This window comes from Culex pipiens, chromosome 3 (assembly GCF_016801865.2).
Source record: "Culex pipiens pallens isolate TS chromosome 3, TS_CPP_V2, whole genome shotgun sequence".
Taxonomy (NCBI): Eukaryota; Metazoa; Arthropoda; class Insecta; order Diptera; family Culicidae; genus Culex; species Culex pipiens.
Genome location: NC_068939.1, coordinates 174,974,140 through 174,991,966, shown reverse-complemented (window position 1 = coordinate 174,991,966; position 17,827 = coordinate 174,974,140). Strand labels below are relative to the sequence as shown.

The 17,827-nt window shown below is 43.7% G+C and overlaps 4 protein-coding genes across 5 annotated transcripts; 2 read left to right on the top strand and 2 right to left on the bottom strand.

Annotated features, from left to right (window-relative positions):
* Positions 1-230: 230 nt before the first annotated feature.
* LOC120419257 (O-phosphoseryl-tRNA(Sec) selenium transferase) lies at positions 231-2,353 on the top strand. The gene is made up of 3 exons (XM_039581912.2): positions 231-467; positions 529-658; positions 1,149-2,353. Exons 1-3 carry the CDS (start codon positions 351-353, stop codon positions 2,351-2,353), a joined length of 1,452 nt encoding a protein of 483 aa, XP_039437846.1. The 5' UTR covers positions 231-350.
* Positions 2,354-2,366: 13 nt separating this feature from the next.
* Positions 2,367-3,885, bottom strand: LOC120419256 (sex-regulated protein janus-A-like). Of its 2 annotated transcripts, none has more exons than XM_039581910.2 (2): positions 3,755-3,885; positions 2,367-2,793 (listed from the first exon to the last, which is right to left on the bottom strand). In XM_039581910.2, exons 1-2 carry the CDS (start codon positions 3,807-3,809, stop codon positions 2,396-2,398), a joined length of 453 nt encoding a protein of 150 aa, XP_039437844.1. In that variant the 5' UTR covers positions 3,810-3,885; the 3' UTR covers positions 2,367-2,395. The 2 variants fall into 2 exon arrangements, with proteins under 2 accessions (XP_039437844.1, XP_039437845.1); XM_039581911.1 differs by having other exon boundaries at positions 2,367-2,790; positions 3,755-3,875.
* Positions 3,886-3,926: 41 nt separating this feature from the next.
* Positions 3,927-5,451, top strand: LOC120419255 (pseudouridylate synthase TRUB2, mitochondrial). Its single transcript, XM_039581909.2, has 4 exons — positions 3,927-4,139; positions 4,196-4,387; positions 4,570-4,923; positions 4,978-5,451. The coding sequence occupies exons 1-4, from the start codon at positions 4,010-4,012 to the stop codon at positions 5,337-5,339; spliced, it is 1,038 nt and encodes a 345-aa protein (XP_039437843.1). The 5' UTR covers positions 3,927-4,009; the 3' UTR covers positions 5,340-5,451.
* A 4,443-nt stretch (positions 5,452-9,894) lies between these two features.
* LOC120419254 (heat shock 70 kDa protein cognate 4) lies at positions 9,895-13,286 on the bottom strand. The gene is made up of 2 exons (XM_039581908.2): positions 13,095-13,286; positions 9,895-12,069 (listed from the first exon to the last, which is right to left on the bottom strand). The coding sequence occupies exon 2, from the start codon at positions 12,067-12,069 to the stop codon at positions 10,102-10,104; it is 1,968 nt and encodes a 655-aa protein (XP_039437842.1). The 5' UTR covers positions 13,095-13,286; the 3' UTR covers positions 9,895-10,101.
* Between the last annotated feature and the right edge of the window lie 4,541 nt (positions 13,287-17,827).

Genomic DNA, 17,827 nt, shown 5'->3' with positions numbered 1-17,827 from the left:
TGCGAGATGGGTATGCTTTGCTCGTGGACTCGCTCTTAATCGCTTACTAAAATTTCAGTTTACTGAATTCAGTGAAAAAAAAATCAGGTGTAGTTTTCAAAAGTGTAAAACATGTTTTCTGTGTTTTGCGCTCTTCACAAGCGTGCATCGATGTTAACGAATGTTATGCGTCATGTATCACCCCTCACCAAAACTTAACGAAACAAATTTGTAAACAAAATGCCGCACAAACCTTCCCATCTCTGCACCGGTTTGTTCGTTTTGTTTGGATCGTGTTTCCGTGACAATCATGAGAGAACGGAGTAAAAGTTTTTCTAACAAATTTCAAATATTTATTTAAATAACTAAAAATGAACGATTTCACCTTGCAATCCATTGCGGCCGACCTAGTACCGTCTAATTACCTATCAATTGCGAATAATGCTCGTGTCAGCCGTGATAAACTAGTCAAAGTTCTGCTGGAAAAGGTATTATTACATTTTGAGTTGTAGTTGAGTTGATTCAAAAACTTAATATTGATTTTCATAGAAAAAGCTCCCCGACCATGGCTGGGAAAACGGCACCATCGAGTACCTGATTGATGGGCTGGCCCTGCTGGACAGCAACAATTTCCCCAGCCGATGCGGCGTCGGAGAACGCGAGGCCAGGGTTGTGTGCGGTAATCAATTTTCATCATGACTAAAATAGTAGTTTATGCAACAAGTTGCAAAAAGAGGATTTTTTCAGCACGAGTCGAACATTTATCCAACGAGGTTCACCGAGTTGGATAAATACGACGAGTGCTGAAAAAATCAAGTTTTGCAACGAGTTCCATACAACATTTTTTGCAATTTCGAAAAACACCCATTGAGTGAAATTTTATGTCGAATTTTCATGTATTTTGTCAATAAATCGTTTAAATAAAAAAAATGTTGAATAGTGTTGCTTTTCGAAACAAGTGCTGAAAAGTTCAACTTTTCAGCACCCATTTCAGTGCTGAAAAGTAGAACTTTTCAGCATTTATTTTGAAAAGTGATGCTATTCGATTCTGTTATTTTTGGTACAGAAAAGTAGGCTATTTTGTCGTTCAAGAATGACAGGAAAACTAAGTAGTTTCACGATGGAATTGCAAAAAAGATTTTTTTTATTGATTTTTAATTTCATTTTAGAACTGGTCCGCAAACGCCACTACGGTTTCGCCCACGGCATCGGGCGGTCTGGCAATTTGAGCGAGGCCCAACCGAAGGCGGCCGGCTCGACAATCATGGCAAATTTAACAAACTGCCTGGTGCTGGATTTGCTCCGAGAAATGGGCATCCGAAGCTGCAAAAAGGCGCTGCTGGTGCCGTTGGCGACGGGAATGTCCGTTATGATGGTGCTGACTGCGCTGAAGGCCAGCAGACCGGATGCGCGGTACGTGCTGTGGTCCAGAATCGATCAAAAGTCGTGCTTTAAAAGTATCGTAACGGCCGGGTTGATTCCGGTGGTAATTGATACGGTTCCGGTGGAGGAGCGGGGTGATCCGATGCTGGGGACTAACGTGCAGGCTTTTCGAGATAAGGTCGAGGAACTTGGTGCGGCCAATGTTTGCTGCATTCTTTCGACGACGAGCTGTTTTGCGCCACGAACGTGTGATCAGGTTGCACAGCTTGCGGACTTGTGTCGCTGTAAGGAGATTCCTCACGTGGTCAACAACGCGTACGGGCTGCAGAGTTCCTATTTGACGCACCAGATTGAGCAGGCTGGCCGGCTGGGTCGCGTGGATGCGTTCGTTCAAAGCACGGACAAAAACCTGCTGGTTCCTGTGGGAGGCGCAATCATAGCCGGGTTTGACCCGGCAATAATCGAGCAAATTGCGGCACTTTACCCGGGTCGGGCCTCAAGCTCGCAGAGCTTGGACGTCCTAATGACGCTGCTATCGCTGGGAAAGACCGGCTACCAGAAACTCGTCGCCGAACGGAAGCAACTTCACCAACATCTGCTGGAGCAACTGGCTGTCGTCGCCAAGCAGTACGGAGAATCGGTCATAAGCGGACGCAATCCCATTTCGGTGGCCCTGACGTTGCGAAGCTTCGGTGATAACGCGCCGATGATTGGTTCTATGCTGCACCGCCGGGGAGTTTCCGGCTGCCGGGTGGTGACCGGTCGCGAGACAAAAACAATCGCTGGACACACGTTCGGCGCGTGGAGTTCACACTCGTCGGACGGTGAGTACGTGGGGACGTACTTGACGGCCAGTGCAGCGCTCGGGGTGACACGGGAAGAGATTGACACTTTTGCTAAAAAGCTACAACAGGTGCTGAAGGAGCAGAGAGTCGTGGAGGGCGAAAATGGCGAGTTAAACAATCAAATAAAAGAAATGACTGTTGTCTAATGAAACTAAACAATTTTACTCAAAAACCATCTTTATTCAACTTCAATAGCCCTCATCGGAGGTCTCAATCTGACAATCGGCATACTTGGTTAGCAGGATGCGTCTCGCTTCCTGGTGGTCGGCCTTGCCGTAGCCCTGCGAGTATCCGTACACTTTGATAAGCTTCTGCTCCGGGCGATGCTCAATCCGGCCTCCGCCGAGACACTCCGTCTCAAGCCCGAGCCCGGCCAACGAAGAGCTCACCTCCTCGTATATGTCGTTGTGCCACTCGGCCCGCGCAAATCCCCGCACGATGTTTTTGCTCGGCTCGGAACCGTCCGCTTTCTCCTTGCCGTAAACCTTAATCAGGATGTACTTGAAGATTCCTTCGTCGATCTCGACCAGCGGGACCGCTTCCAGTTTGGCGTCGACCATGCTGCTTAAGTTGTGACGAGCAACTGCTGGAGGAATGAAATATAAATTTAGATGGTTTTGAGTGCAAATTTCACTCCAACTTATTTATTTTTTCATAAAATTATTTTTATTAGTTCCTTTTCGGTACTGGGACCTGGTTAGGACCGAGTCAGCTTTTGTAATTACGTTTTTCTTAAAGCTAAGAGTAATTACAGAGGATCTTGTGTGTAAATGTTAGTGAGAGGGGAGCCGATTACCCGCGGCCTACTCGGGGTTAGTAGGGAAGGGATTGATGTTAAAGACAAGGCGTGGGAAGGGAAGGGGGATTGTGTAGGGGTCTTGGTTGGCTCTGCTGGCCTTTGCTTTTGTCCTCAGCCGCAACTCGGTGTCCAGCTGCTGGGGCGATCTTGCTTTGCTTCCGGTGCAAACCAGAAACGACGGCTTTGTGTGAAGGCGAGTTATACTAACTGAGGGAAAACTAACTGGAGGAAAACTAACTGAAGAAAAACTAAATAGATATTTTGGAATCTAAGAGGAACTGATAGATCGGATAGAGAGCATCAAGGTCTAGTTGAGATAACGCGTATCGCATCGGGATTTCTGGTGGTCTTCCTCGGGCCCTGAGGGTATCTTTCAACTTAATTCTGTGAACATGGTGATCCGGACACGCCCATACGAGATGGTCGATGTCCTGATAACCCTGCCCACAGTCGCATAAGTTCGTATCACTCATGTTGATACGGTAAAGATGAGCCTTGGACGAGTAATGGTTCGACATAAGGCGGGACATCGTTCTGATGAATCCACGCGTCAAGTCCATTCCCTTGAACCAGGCTTTTCTTTGCACCTTAGGTCGTATGGAATACATCCAACGTCCCTTGGTGTCGTCGTCCCATTGTTTTTGCCAATCCAGAAGCGCACGCTGCCTCGGAAAACCGTAGCATTCTTGTAGGCTAATTGGCCTTTCAAAAATGTCTCCACTCTCAGCACCCTTCGACTCCAACTTACCCGGAAATAATCTAGAATTTCTAAAAATATGACGAATCGTCGATTGGAGCAGCATAACAAAAAGGCCGGTTTTCTGCGATCAGCTGCGGATGACGTTTAGAAATGTCAAAATTAAAAATCGCCTCAAAGTTAGGTAGAGCTGTGCCACACAAACAAAAACTAAACGAAACATGTGATTGTGATGTAAACAAATGAGAACTTTGTTGATTTTGATTTGGAATTTTACGCAACTTTTCATGTAAACTTACATAAAAAATGTCGTTAGTCACAGTGAAGGATGCCGCCACGGTGTGGAAATATTTGAACGGAGTAATAAACGTGTACAAACCGGCCGGTCTAACGGTGCAGCAAGTTCGTCACACCATCATCGGGAATCTTTGCAGAGGTAATTGTTCAATTTTGCTGTTTTACTTTCAAAGTTTAGTTTTAACAATTTTACAGACCTCAACGAACTGCGGGTTCGACCTCCGCTGCAGCGAGTTGCCATCGCCAGCGGCGCCGAATCCCGGTTTGTCGTACGCGCCGTTGAAGATCTCTCCGACAACGTGCTGGTCGTGGGTCCACGCTATCAAACGGAGGATCTGCGGGTTCGCACCTGTGCCAACCATGGCCGCTTGACCAGTGGCGTGCTCGGTGGGTTAATTTTCACAACTCTGGAGCAACATTTGAAAGGGGCGGTACGACATTGCTCTTACGGCCTTTCATTACACGTGTTTAAATGGGACGAAAGGCCGTAAGAGCAATGTCGTACCGCCCCTTTCAAATGTTGCTCTGGAACTATCTTTAACGATTTCTAATACTTAATTATTCTACAGTTCTAGGAATCAACAAAGGCCTCTCCACGGCGTTCCGCATCCAGCAGAACCGTCCCCTCCGTGTCTACCGAATAACGGGCTTCCTGGGCAAGGCCACCGAGAGTCACTTTGGCGATTCGCGTGTCATCGCCAAGGCCACCGTCGACCACATCGGATCGGACAAAATCGCCCGCCTGCTGGCGTCCATGCAGGCCTCCCACCAGAAGAAGATGTTCGAACTGTGCGGGGTGGACATGCAGTCGCAGGCCGCGTACGACCTGGCCGTCAAGGGCACCATCCGTCCCGCCGACAACAGCCAGCCCATGATCTACGGCATCCGGTTGGCCGAATTCCGGCGGCCCTTCTTCACCATCGGTAAGCCTCTTTGAAAGTTTAAAAAACCCCTAATTGATTTAAAACTTTCTTCAGAAATTCACGCCATCAACGAAACCGAACCCTACCTGGGTCAGCTCGTTCACGAGATCGGCCTGGGGCTCAAGTCGGTCGCGCACTGCGTCGCCATTCGGTGCATCCGGCACGGGCACTTTGAGCTGGACAAGTCGCTGTTGCGCCACGACTGGAACCTGCAGTGCGTGCTGGCCGGGATGGCCAGCTCGCGCCAGTTGCTGCAGGAGCACCCGGAAATGCTGCACCAGACTAGCACGGAACTGGTTGGTATTGAGCAGCCAAATGAGGGGGAGGACGGAGGTCGGCGACGGCGGAGATCGGCAAGGTTTGCTGCGCAAGACAAAGGAGAAATTTATGGAGACGGTGGAAATACAAAGATGTGAAAATGAATATTATAGTAATCTGTGATTTATGGATGAGGTGATCATCACCTCCTTTTCTGTAGAGTGCGATTTATAACTCACAGACAGTCGTAATCTCTCCAGAGCAAACGTTTAAATAAATGGTAAATGTGATTAAATTTTGATTTGATGTAAATAGATTAAAAAAATCAAAGTGCGAAAATGCTTTAAAATTAAAAATAATAATTCTAAAAATGAAGTACTGCAGTCCTTCAGACAAAATGGCATTGAATTCTAAATTCATAGATCGAGAGTTTTATTTAAACTTATTTTCCCTAAAACAGCATTCAGCTATCAAAATCTTAACTTAGAAATATGTACCCTACTTGCAGGGTTGTTACGGACGGCGCGGATGGCGCGTTTCGCGCGGATCTGGCGCGGATTTGCTGGCTAATTTTGCTCAGGCGCGGGTTTCGAATTGCAATTTTGATAATTAAGTTACTTCCAAGTTATTAAGAAAAATATTATCAGGAATTACGAGAATTTGTTTTTTTCCTTCGAGTGCAAACATTTTCTTCTGAAAATGTTTGTTTGTATTTTCTTAGTACGAACCGTCGAAAAATGAAGATGAAGATTATGTAGAAATTATTTTTTATATGTTTCTTGTCAATTCTTCACATCTTCGGCTCTGAATATTTAATTCCTTTTGAGTTTTGAGTAATGATTTTTAACCTTTTTTTTATACTGGATTTATTCAATTTTTTATGTTGTAAATCAAATATTACAAACTTTTCCCGAAGATATAGACATAAGAATGTTTAACAAAATATTCCATCGTCATCGTTCGAACCGACAACATCGTAGCAGCAGCAGCAGCAGCGAAAAAAAAACAACGACTGGAGGACACTCCCTGTTCAACTTTCGTTGGGTTTGGTCGTCTTTCGAGCTAGCTTAGCGCGTTTTTGACGGTGTTTTGTTAACTTTCGCCGACGGCCATGGCGGCGGCCGCGACGGTGGAGAGTGAGTGGACGGAGCACAGGGCTGAGAATGGAAGGACGTTCTACTGGAACGCGGCCTTGAGGAAAAGTGTGTGGGAGAAACCGGACGGGTTTCAACCCAAGACGCAGGCGGCGACGGGCATGGAGGTGGAAGACTCCGAAGGAGGAGGAGAGGACGGGGGCGAATTTCGTCCCGTGGTCAAGGTTCGCCGCAGGAAGGCTAAGGAGGAGATCAACGTCGGCGATGGCGGCAACGACGACGATGTGGAGAAACTGCTCAGCAACAACAAGTTCAGCCCGCTAGCGGAGGAGAGCAACAACAACAACAATGCGAACCCAGCAGCAGAAAAAACCATCTCCGTGGTACCAGCAACCGGCAAGTCGGCCGGGGAGAAGAAGCAGCCGCCGCTGGTGGTGAAAGAAATGAGCTTCGCCCGCCTTGCGAAGGTGATGTCGTCATGTGATGTCCAGCCGGAACACAAACTGACGCGGTACGGCACAAAAATTACGTGCTTCTCGAGCGACGACTTCGACACGGTGCAAGCCCACCTGACGAAGAACAAGGTGCAGTTCTACACGCACGGAAAGCGCAGTGCAAGACCGCACCGGGTAGTGATGCGAGGTCTCCCGAACGTGGAACCGGATTACATCAAGGAGCTGCTCAAGACGGAACATCAGCTGGACGTCTTGGCAGTACACGCCATCAGGCGGAAGCAGCAGCTTCCCGCCATCGATGAGACGCCTTTCATCGTGCTCTTCCCCAAGGGGCACACCAGTCTGAAGGAGTTGAGTAGCAAGGTGAAGAAAGTGGGACCAGTCGTCGTCCGGTGGGTGGCCTACCGGAACAAAGAACCGCACGTGACCCAGTGCAAGAACTGCTTGCAGTTCGGTCACGGAACCAGTAACTGCCATCTCAAGCCCAGGTGCAGCAGCTGTGGGGGTCCCCACAACACAGAAAAGTGCAAAGCAGAAGAAAAGCAAGCCAAGAAATGTGTCAACTGTTCTGGATCCCACGAGGGTCTGGACCGCAGTTGTCCCAAACGTGCGCAGTTCATCCAGTCGAGGCAGCAGGCGTCCAAGCCGAAGCCGCCAGCATGGAAGAAGGACAAACAGTCTCCTGCAGGAGCCGTGTTTACCGCGGCGGATTTTCCTCCGCTACCTGGAGCGGTACCGGAAGATAAACATCCTCGTCCCGCAGGAAGAAGCCGAGAAAATACTGGCGCCGGCGCCGGTGCAACCCCGAAGGAGCAACAAGGGGAACGGAAGCTGTACAGCGAGTCGGAGCTGTGGACCATTTACCGGGAATACAGAGTTCGCTTGAGCCAGTGCAAGACACCCGAGGAACAGATTGACGTGATCGCACACTTGCTGACACATGGCACGAGAAAATAATCATCTTATTCAATTACGGTTTTTATTTTACTATTTTTTATTTTTGTACTCATGATCCTCGGTCCTAACCTGGTCACAGCACCTAAAAGGACCTAATAAAAATAAGTTATGAAGAAAAAAAAAAAAAAAATGTTTAACAAAACGATTATTGGGGCTTGTTCTGGCAGGCGCCAAATATGAGCTTGATTGGACGTAACAGAAGCTGGCCTCCACTTTCGTATTTTAGATGGGATTTAATCCGTAGAAATATTTTTTTCTAGATTTAAACATTCTTGGCGAAAATTAAAAGATCATAACATTCAAAATTCAAAGCTTCAGAAATTCAAAAAATCGATATTTTTGTTTAAATAGTTATTTTTTATCCAAAAAAATCAAAATTCATATTAATTTTTTTTGGAATTTCTTAAATTTTGATTTAAAAAATCCGAAATAAAAAAAACCAAAATTCAAAAAGTCAAAATTTGAAAACTAAAAAATATCAAATTCAAAGCAGTTTAGAAAAACAAAAAAATATTTATCAAAAATCAAAATCTTTAGAATTCTTAAGTTTTTAAATTCATAAAATCCAAAATTCTCAAATTCTTAAACTCCTAAATTCATAAATTCTTAAATTCTTGAATGCCACAATGTTTCAAGTCATATTTTATGTTAGAGATTTTGAAATTATTTAAAATATCGGAAATGAAATTTCTTTCGGAGAAATTTGGAATACAAACTGTATAAAAATTCTTAGATTTTGAATTTTTAAGCTTTCAAAATTTAAAACTTTATTATATTAATATTTTAGATTTGGATTTATTTTTGAGCTTAAAGCTTAATTAATTTTTTTTAGGTTTTTAAATATTGTATTTTTGTAGATTTTTTCATGACCCTTCTGTAGTGTCCCTCGGATGGTATGAAAGTATTGCCAGCCTCAATTAGATAGGTAGCATTGTTTTGTAAATTATGGCATCAGTCTAGGTGCACACAAATGTACAATTGTCGTTCCCTTTCGTCTTCCGATTGTCGTCCGGAACAGACGTCCTAAGTCGGTCTTTAATAAAGTGTTGTACCAAAGTCTAACGCGTGTTTTCCTAACCTCAAATCACAATACTACACCTTCCTTGATTGTCTCTTGAGGTTTTTTTTTAAATGGATTTGTTGCTTTCATTCTTATGGAGCCTTTAAACATAAAACGAGTTTGTTTTTTTTAATCAAATTCTTTGTCAATTATTAAATGTTGGTCGCGATATTTTATATGGCGTGGATTTCGCGCGGTTTCGGGTTTTAGATCGGCGCGGATTTTTTTTCGACTCTCCCGTAAAAACCCTGTTCTTGCAAAGGGTTTCGAATTGATCTCAGTTGAAATGTTCTCTAAATCTCTGAATTTCAAATGAAACATCCTGGAGCAGATTTGTTAAATTTTAATATATTTTCTAATAAAATTTCAATATATATTCAAAATGCTGAGAAAGTTGAATAAGCGTTTACCTGGTTTCAACGCCTGCTGGCGCCTCCGGATAAAGTCCGCAGTTGGCACACCGCTTCGGCTCTGCTTCTTGGACTTTGCACTCGACCGTCTTGTGGGGACCCCCACAGTTGTTGCCGCAATCATGTTTAGATTTTCACTTTCAGTTTTCTGTAATTCTAAGCGATGCTAAGTCTTCTTCCGTCCTAGCGCTATTTTTTATTTCTTTATCACTTGGACTTGGACGCTGCTGACATTCCGTTAGTTTTTCCAAAGTACGGGTGTTGAAATTGTCTGAAAACTTTGGGGAAGAAATAAACTTTGACGAAGAAGTCATCCGTAGAGAGACTATGGGCGCTGCTGTTTAGTCTGAGTCTGATAGCACTATACGTAACGAACATCACAAATGAAAGTAAGCAAGCAACTCTTCAAAATGTTGTTTGAATAACTGCTAAAGTGATAGTTCCTCACTCACATTCAAGCGTCGTTTTGAACAAACCCAGAAAATTACCAGTTGGAATGTGAAAAATAACCCAGAACCCAAGAGGAATCAAAATAAAAACACAGTTTCGCTTTTAATTCTTAACTCGCTTTCGTTTGTTTTATTGGGCATTTCCCTTTCCGTTTTTTTTTTGTTCGTTCTGACTTTGCTAACTGAATTACTCGTTCCAATTACAATCGGTCCTAATCGATGACGTAGAGAAGGTTCCACAACAAGAGATCGGAAACGCGCAACAAAATAACGCACGAAACAGCGAAATTCAATTCGATCGGTTTGCTTTATTTGTGTTGTTTTCAGAGGAATGGATATTCATCATTTGTCTAAGCAGTGTTTGTGTAATAAGTTAAATTGTTTTGAGACAAATACTGATATTGTTTGAAAATCGGAATTGAATTGGTTGAGTTGTTAAGAATTGTGCATCAGCCGCCTGCGCCGATGGTTCTGCGGGGGGAGTGGGCGAGTGGTTTAGTCGACCTCCTCGATGGTCGGGCCGGAGCCGGTACCGGCTCCAGGGGCGGCACCGCCGGCGCCAGCTCCAGGGGCACCACCGGGGAATCCGGGCATGCCACCGGGCGGGGCACCACCGGCGCTCTGGTACAGCTTGGTGATGATCGGGTTGCAGACGGACTCGAGCTCCTTCTGGCGGTGCTCGTACTCCTCCTTGTCGGCCAGCTGGTTGGCATCGAGCCACTTGATGGTGTCGTTGCACTTGTCCAGGATGAGGGTCTTGTCGCTGTCGGTGATCTTGTCCTTGAGCTTGTCGTCCTCCATGGTGGCCTTCATGTTGAAGCAGTACGACTCGAGTCCGTTCTTGGCGGAGATGCACTCCTTCTGCTTGTCGTCCTCGTTGCGGTACTTTTCGGCTTCGTTGACCATGCGTTCGATGTCCTCCTTGCTGAGGCGGCCCTTGTCGTTGGTGATGGTGATCTTGTTTTCCTTGTTGGTGGACTTTTCCAGGGCGGTAACGTTCAGGATACCGTTGGCGTCGATGTCGAAGGTGACCTCGATCTGGGGCACGCCACGGGGCGCCGGCGGGATTCCGGACAGTTCGAACTTGCCGAGCAGGTTGTTGTCCTTGGTCATGGCACGCTCACCCTCGAACACCTGGATCAGCACACCGGGCTGGTTGTCCGAGTACGTGGTGAAGGTTTGGGTCTGCTTGGTCGGGATGGTGGTGTTACGCTTGATCAGAACGCTCATCACACCTCCGGCGGTTTCGATACCGAGCGACAGTGGCGTAACATCGAGCAGCAGCAGATCCTGGACCTCCTCGGACTTGTCTCCGTGCAGGATGGCGGCCTGGACGGCGGCACCGTACGCGACGGCCTCATCCGGGTTGATCGACTTGTTCAGCTCCTTGCCGTTGAAGAAGTCCTGCAGCAGCTTCTGGACCTTCGGGATACGGGTAGATCCACCGACGAGGACGATGTCGTGGATGCTAGCCTTGTCCATCTTGGCATCGCGGATGGCCTTCTCGACGGGCTCCATCGTGGAACGGAACAGATCGGCGTTCAGCTCCTCGAAACGGGCACGGGTGATCGAGGTGTAGAAATCGGTTCCCTCGAACAGGGAGTCGATCTCGATGCTGGCCTGGGTCGACGACGAAAGAGTACGCTTCGCACGTTCGCAAGCCGTACGCAGACGACGCAGGGCTCGCTTGTTCGTCGACAGGTCCTTCTTGTGCTTCCGCTTGAATTCCGTGGCGAAGTGGTTCACCAGCCGGTTGTCAAAGTCCTCACCACCGAGATGGGTGTCTCCGGCGGTCGACTTGACCTCAAAGATACCGTCGTCGATCGACAGGATCGACACGTCGAAGGTACCGCCACCGAGATCGAAGATCAGCACGTTGCGCTCGCCGGCGGTCTTCTTGTCCAGACCGTACGCGATGGCGGCCGCGGTCGGCTCGTTGATGATACGCAGCACGTTCAATCCGGCGATGGTACCGGCATCTTTGGTAGCCTGACGCTGGGAGTCGTTAAAGTAAGCGGGCACCGTGACGACGGCGTTCGAGACCGTCTTGCCCAGGTACGCCTCGGCGGTTTCCTTCATCTTGGTCAGCACCATGGAGCTGATTTCCTCCGGGAAGAACGACTTGGTTTCGCCCTTGTACTCGACCTGGATCTTTGGCTTGCCCTCGATCGACACGACGGTGAACGGCCAGTGCTTCATGTCGGCCTGCACGTTCTGTTCGTCGAACTTGCGTCCGATCAGTCGCTTCGCGTCGAAGATCGTGTTGCACGGGTTCATCGCGACCTGGTTCTTGGCGGCGTCTCCGATCAGACGCTCGGTATCGGTGAAGGCCACGTACGACGGCGTCGTGCGGTTGCCCTGGTCGTTGGCGATGATTTCGACCTTTCCGTGCTGGAACACACCCACACAGCTGTAGGTGGTACCCAGATCGATACCGACTGCTGGTGCCTTGGTTGCGGCCATCTGTTGGAAGAAAAGGGGTGGTTAGTAGTGCTGATTAAATCTTCTCGGAAGTGGTGAAATGCTGACGCAATACCGCGTGGTGACTCATCGTTAATCGCCAAAGATTTCTAAGAATTTAAAGACCTCACAACCCAAGCCCGATAAGGCGCGCGCAAAACCGCATGCTTCCCCTATTACATGATAACGCAAAAAAGCAAAAACGTGGTAGGCCATGGAGTTCGCTCGCTTAGCAACAGCATCAAACGCATGTGTGTTCAAACCTCGTTGCCACCGGTTTAACCCTCCCCCCATGCGGCGACCCTAACCTCAATTCCCACCACCGCCGCCGGCTCCAACCACCCTAACCTCACTTCTTCTTCCTCAAACGGCTGCGGCGTGTGCTGCACGCGGAATCGTTTAATTTAAAATCCAGGAAGGGCACGCGGGTTCACGCAAGCGATGACCTTTTGTTGCAAGAACCGCATTGACCCGCCGCGGTTCTCCTTCCCCCCCTTAAAAGGATTCTCGTTTCCAGACACTTCCATAAATGGCGGCCTGCTGCGATCAACGCGATGGCGGCGCGCGGTCAAGGAAGTTTGCGCGCTTCTTTCCTTTGTTCACCACACACGAGTTTGAGTCAAGTCATGGAAAATTACGTAAGTTTTGTGCGTTTTAAAGGGGACTTTACATTCAAGGTGCGACAATTTTCCCCCCATTTCACCAACCCGCAAAAGGAAATTGAGGTTAGGAGGTCAATTTTCTTTCTAGAACAGTCTGGAAAATTCCAGCTATTGTTCTAGTTCAAAATAACGAAAAAAAAACGAACTCTTGCTAATTTCTTCAGTAAATTTCAGGAAAATGGCTTTAAATTAGAATTAAAATTAATATTTCAAAGCCACATGCAAATTTAAACCCTCCAGACGAGAGCCATTTTGTTTCCCCCACGTGTGGAAAATTCTCGCCGAACGATGAGTCACGCAATATTTCACGCCCTTTTCGAAAATTTCCCCAGCAGAAAAAACATCCTTTCTTTTTCACAAACTTACCTTGTTCTGCTTTGTGTTTGCTGGTCGGCGTTAAAAACCACGAAGGATTGTGGACTTCCGCTTTTTATTCCTTACTTTAAGCACACTTCCGTCTGCTGGAACTTTTCACTTCACACACACACACACACGAGCGGGATAGCTTGCTGCGTGGATGTTCGTCTTTGGACTGCTGTTCAATGAATGCGAGGGCTTGCGGCGTCGGCGGCGGTATTTATAAAAAGAGAGAAAAACGCGGGAGCGAGCGTGTGAGAATGAGAGAGAGAGAGAACGTTCCAGATGGTTCCGGGGGACTGCAGTGATGCCGGATCGTCGGGAAAGAAGTGATTAATAGATATGAACTATTTTTTTAAGTAATTCAAAAAGTTTAAATAATTTTTCAAAATCAGCCCAAAATTCACATAAAATTAAAAAATCAAAATCAAAAATACAACGCGAAAAATGTCCGTACTCGATTATACGGAGTCTTCACCAAAATTTCACGACGATAGTCGAAATTTAGTTATCTGACCTGAAATTTAACTCCATAACTAAACAAATCCCTTGACAATTTTATTATTCGTTATGTTGCAATAATTTTTTTAAAGAGGATATTCTCTGGTTTGTCCGTTGCATGCTAAAATTATCATTGGGCTTCACTGCCCATGTTCGCATGAATGTCCCATATTCTGAGAAAAACGCATTTGAAGTTTGTCCCATACATAAGGCTACGTGTTAAGTTTTCACGAAAAAAATGGATTTCCTCCTGATTTCTAGAACAAAGTACTGGATGTTATTGTGGATTTAGCTCGTAGCTGGATTTTCTGGCATCTTCTCACGGTCATTGGAAACGGTCGTGGATAGACCTAGGGGTTCCTAGTTAGAGTGAAAAAAATCAATTTATAGAAAAATTATGGATTAAAATTTTGCTTTTTCATCACTTCTCCGACATCAGGAATAATTGTTTGAACATGCTCGCAATTTTTTTATTCGGTCGGAAAAATATTATTTTTCTGCAAAGCTGCAGCTGGATGGTGAGACGAAGTGAGGGGGGAAGAGATTTTGACATTTTTATGCCCGCATCTGGCCCGCCGCCTATTTCGTCGGTCACTGAGTCGCCGGTCGTTTCCAGTGACCGAGTCCAGCTAGGAACTAATCGCACAATATTGGCTCTTTTGAAAGAGCACACGATTTTGAACCAAACTGCATCAAAAACTCGAAACCGATGAAAATGCATATGGGACATTTATGCGATCAGGGGCAGTTCAGGACCCAGCTCTTTTTTTTTGAATTCTAAAACTCTCAAATTGAGCAATTCTCTGCAAAGTCGGCTGATATCACATATTTAAGTTTTTTTTTTGTTTTCTATTTAGGCCGTTGCAAATATTTTTGAAAGTTTATGTCGCCCCCTCGGTCGCCCCCCTTCAAAATTGGTCTGAAAAATCAGGGGGCAAAAAAAAATCTTTTTCCAAATAACTTCAAAATTTCCGTGAAAATAGAAGTCAAATCAACGTAAAACAATCTTAAATGCTAGCTTAAATGCATGTTTCTGCATGGATAATCATACTTTGCATGTTTGGGCTTGTTTAAAATTGTTTTGAATTTATACGAAATTCCAATGTACAGCCCCGCAAAAAAAAAAAAATTCGCAAAAAATAAAATTTTCGTCAATACTTGGATATTTTGGAAACTAATGATGACAAAACAGGCGTATTATGTATTATGATTTTTCCTGACAAACTGATTTTAACAAAACTTTCTTCTACTAACAAGTTATTAAACAAATTAATTTCGATTTTTTCAATCAAGAGCAAGATCGGGAGTATTTTTAACAAAGGGAGATATCGCTAGGTAAAAAATTAGAGCTACTCTTGGGGCTAATGAAGTGAAATAACGAAGAATAACGATTTTTTCAAAAAAAAAACTGTTTATTGGATACACAACGGTAAAAGCATATTTCTGAGTACAATAACACAATGCAAAAAACCGACACGCAGAAAAATGTTTTGTAGAATCAGCCTGTACGAGGTTTGAATCAATAAAAAATTTGTTGAATACTAGGTTGAATATAATCAACGCCGATTTTGCGTTGAAACAAACCTTGATTTTCTTAATTTCACAAAAGTCTTTTGTTGTTTAGAAAAAGCTGCTTTGACGTTTAGCGTTGATTCTACAAAAATAATGATTTTTAAATCAACAAAACGTTTTGTTGATTCAAATATGCCTTATTTTTCTGCGTGTAGCAAAACACTCCCCAGGCGCGAAATATTCTAGCAGAGCTGGTTCTGCCAGAATCCTGCTAGAACGGTGGAACAATTCTGCTAGAATGCTGTAAGAAAAGCCAGCTCTATAAGAACTCTGCTAGAATCCTGCTAGAACGTAGTGACGGGGTCTAAGCGAGACTAGTGACCTAGCTGGTGACTATTTACCACTTTACGGCTAAAGTCTCCATAGTTCAGTAAATAATAAAAACTTTGTGCGAAAACAATCCAAGGAACAAGCGCTTTTAAAAAGTAATGAGAAAACCATTTACATATTTTTTGGCAAAAAAAAACAAAAAAACAAAATTGGATGAATTTAAGCAGTTCAAAAATCTTAGAACCCGAAATTTTCAGAATCTTAGAAAAGTACGTTTATATATTAAGAACTGATTTTTAAAGGTAATTCAAAAAGTTTAAATAATTTTTCAAAATCAGCCCGAAATTCACATAAAATTAATAAAATAAAAATCAAAAATACAACGCGAAAAATGTCCGTACTCGATTATACGAAGTCTTCACCAAAATCTCACGATGATTGTCGACATTTAGTTCTCTGACCTGAAATTTAACTCCATAACTAAACAAATCCCTTGACAACTCCTTGAATGTCATCTGATTCTGTTGTGGACAAATGATGCATCAAACCCTAGATCAAACCCGTTATTAAACCACTATTGAAATTTTATTATTCGTTATGCTGCAATAAATTTTTTTAAAGAGGATATTCTCTGGTATGTCCGTTGCATGCTAAAATTATCATTGGGCTTCAGGACCCAGCTCTTATTTTTTGAATTCTTAAACACTCTAATTGAGCTATTCTCTGCAAAGTCAGCTGATATCACATGTTTAATTTTTTTTTTGTTTTCTATTTAGGCCGTTGCAAATAGTTTTGAAAGTTGTTGTCGCCCCCCTTCAAAATTCCGTTCAAAGTTCCGTGAAAATAGAAGTCTAATCAACGTAAAACAATCTAAAATGCATTTTTCTGCATTGATAATCATATTTTGCATGTTTGGGCATGTTTAAAATTGTTTTGAATTTATACGAAATTCCAATGTACAGCCCCGCAAAAAAATATTTTTCGCAAAAAATAAAATTTTCGTGAATACTTTGATATTTCGGAAACCAATGACCGATTCTTAGCGAAGCTACACCAAAATGTCACATTTTTCAATTTTCAATATGATTTTTAATATGAAAAAAATCATTTTTATTATGATGCAATAATTGCAATGTGCTTTAAATGCGTTTTCTTACCTTAAAAGCCAAGAACATTGACCAAAAGTGGTCTGCAAGCCATTGCACGGGAGAGAAGTTTTTTCATAAATCTGCTCCTTTCGTTGTCCCGTCACGAAAAGAAATGGCTGGCAAAAAAATCAAATTTCATCCAATTCTTTCAGTTCAAGGAGCAAAAGATTCGTTTTTTAATTTGTGATCATGTGTAGAAGAGCAAAAGTTTTTAAAAATCAAACTGGCAAAACTGTAGCGATTTTTGTAGTGTGGCTTTTAAAAGTCCAGTTTTACGATGTTGTCCCGTCACGCTACATTTTTATTTCAGGGGAAGCACAGGTACTATATGGTTCATTCTGCATGATATTTCTTTGTAGGAAAATCAATTATCTTTCCAAATATGTAATAACATTGGGGGGTTTCTTCTTTTATTTTGCAACTACGGCCAACACGCTGAAAAAAACTTGGAATTTTTTTGAAAAGGATCCGAAGAATCGGTCTAATGATGACAAAACAACTGGACAGGTGTATTATGCATTTGAAAAAAAACTTTTTTCATTAAAATGTTGAAACCATGGCTCGTATTCTCGATTTCATTGGTAGGTTTTCAAACGAGCACTTACAATGAACTCAAATTGATGAGCGATGAACTCGAATGCATCTAAAATGACACAAACAGGAATCAGGGAGTAGGAAGTAGGACGCGAATGTCAAGAAAATGAAGGAATTCGATGATAAATGGGAGAGAATTGAGCGAAATGAGACCGGAAATGGCAATTTTTCTCTCAATTCTCTCTCGTTTTGCACAAACGATGAACGTTTTGATCGAACGATGAACGTTTTGACCGAACGATGATAATTTTGCTTCGTGCATGTTTGAAAAGATCTGAGTGAAAAGGATAATATTTTCAATTTTTATAATTGTTGAATTACCAAAGCCTATAATTTTAACATTTGATTTTTTTTATGTTTAATGTTTAATGATTTTAAGCGCAGCTTTTGAGCCAAAGAAAAGCCGCCAAGTTATGCTTTTTTGAAAAAGAAAAAGTGTTTTTTTTGTTGAAAAAATGAAGTCTTACTCGAAATTTTTTTGATTTAAGTTCCTAATGCAAAATCAGTTTTTTTTATAAAGTGCAGCGTTTTCAAGATGTAGCCACTTAAGTTCAATTTTAAATTAAAATTCTAGTTTTTTGTTTTTTTTAATATTGTTCATAATTTTTCATTCTTGAAAATATTTTTTAACGTTTTTTTATGATTTATCCAAACGAT

What these genes read in the sequence shown, in the direction of transcription:
- LOC120419257 (XM_039581912.2), top strand. Translation starts at nt 351, where the DNA reads ATGAACGATTTCACCTTGCAATCCATTGCGGCCGACCTAGTACCGTCT. An exon ending in TCAAAGTTCTGCTGGAAAAG is followed by an intron (nt 468 to 528) that starts GTATTATTACAT and finishes TGATTTTCATAG; the next exon opens with AAAAAGCTCCCCGACCATGG. An exon ending in CGAGGCCAGGGTTGTGTGCG is followed by an intron (nt 659 to 1,148) that starts GTAATCAATTTT and finishes ATTTCATTTTAG; the next exon opens with AACTGGTCCGCAAACGCCAC.
- LOC120419256 (XM_039581910.2), bottom strand. Translation starts at nt 3,809, where the DNA reads ATGCTGCTCCAATCGACGATTCGTCATATTTTTAGAAATTCTAGATTA. An exon ending in AAATTCTAGATTATTTCCGG is followed by an intron (nt 2,794 to 3,754) that starts GTAAGTTGGAGT and finishes TCATTCCTCCAG; the next exon opens with CAGTTGCTCGTCACAACTTA.
- LOC120419255 (XM_039581909.2), top strand. Translation starts at nt 4,010, where the DNA reads ATGTCGTTAGTCACAGTGAAGGATGCCGCCACGGTGTGGAAATATTTG. An exon ending in CATCGGGAATCTTTGCAGAG is followed by an intron (nt 4,140 to 4,195) that starts GTAATTGTTCAA and finishes ACAATTTTACAG; the next exon opens with ACCTCAACGAACTGCGGGTT. An exon ending in CTTGACCAGTGGCGTGCTCG is followed by an intron (nt 4,388 to 4,569) that starts GTGGGTTAATTT and finishes ATTATTCTACAG; the next exon opens with TTCTAGGAATCAACAAAGGC.
- LOC120419254 (XM_039581908.2), bottom strand. Translation starts at nt 12,069, where the DNA reads ATGGCCGCAACCAAGGCACCAGCAGTCGGTATCGATCTGGGTACCACC.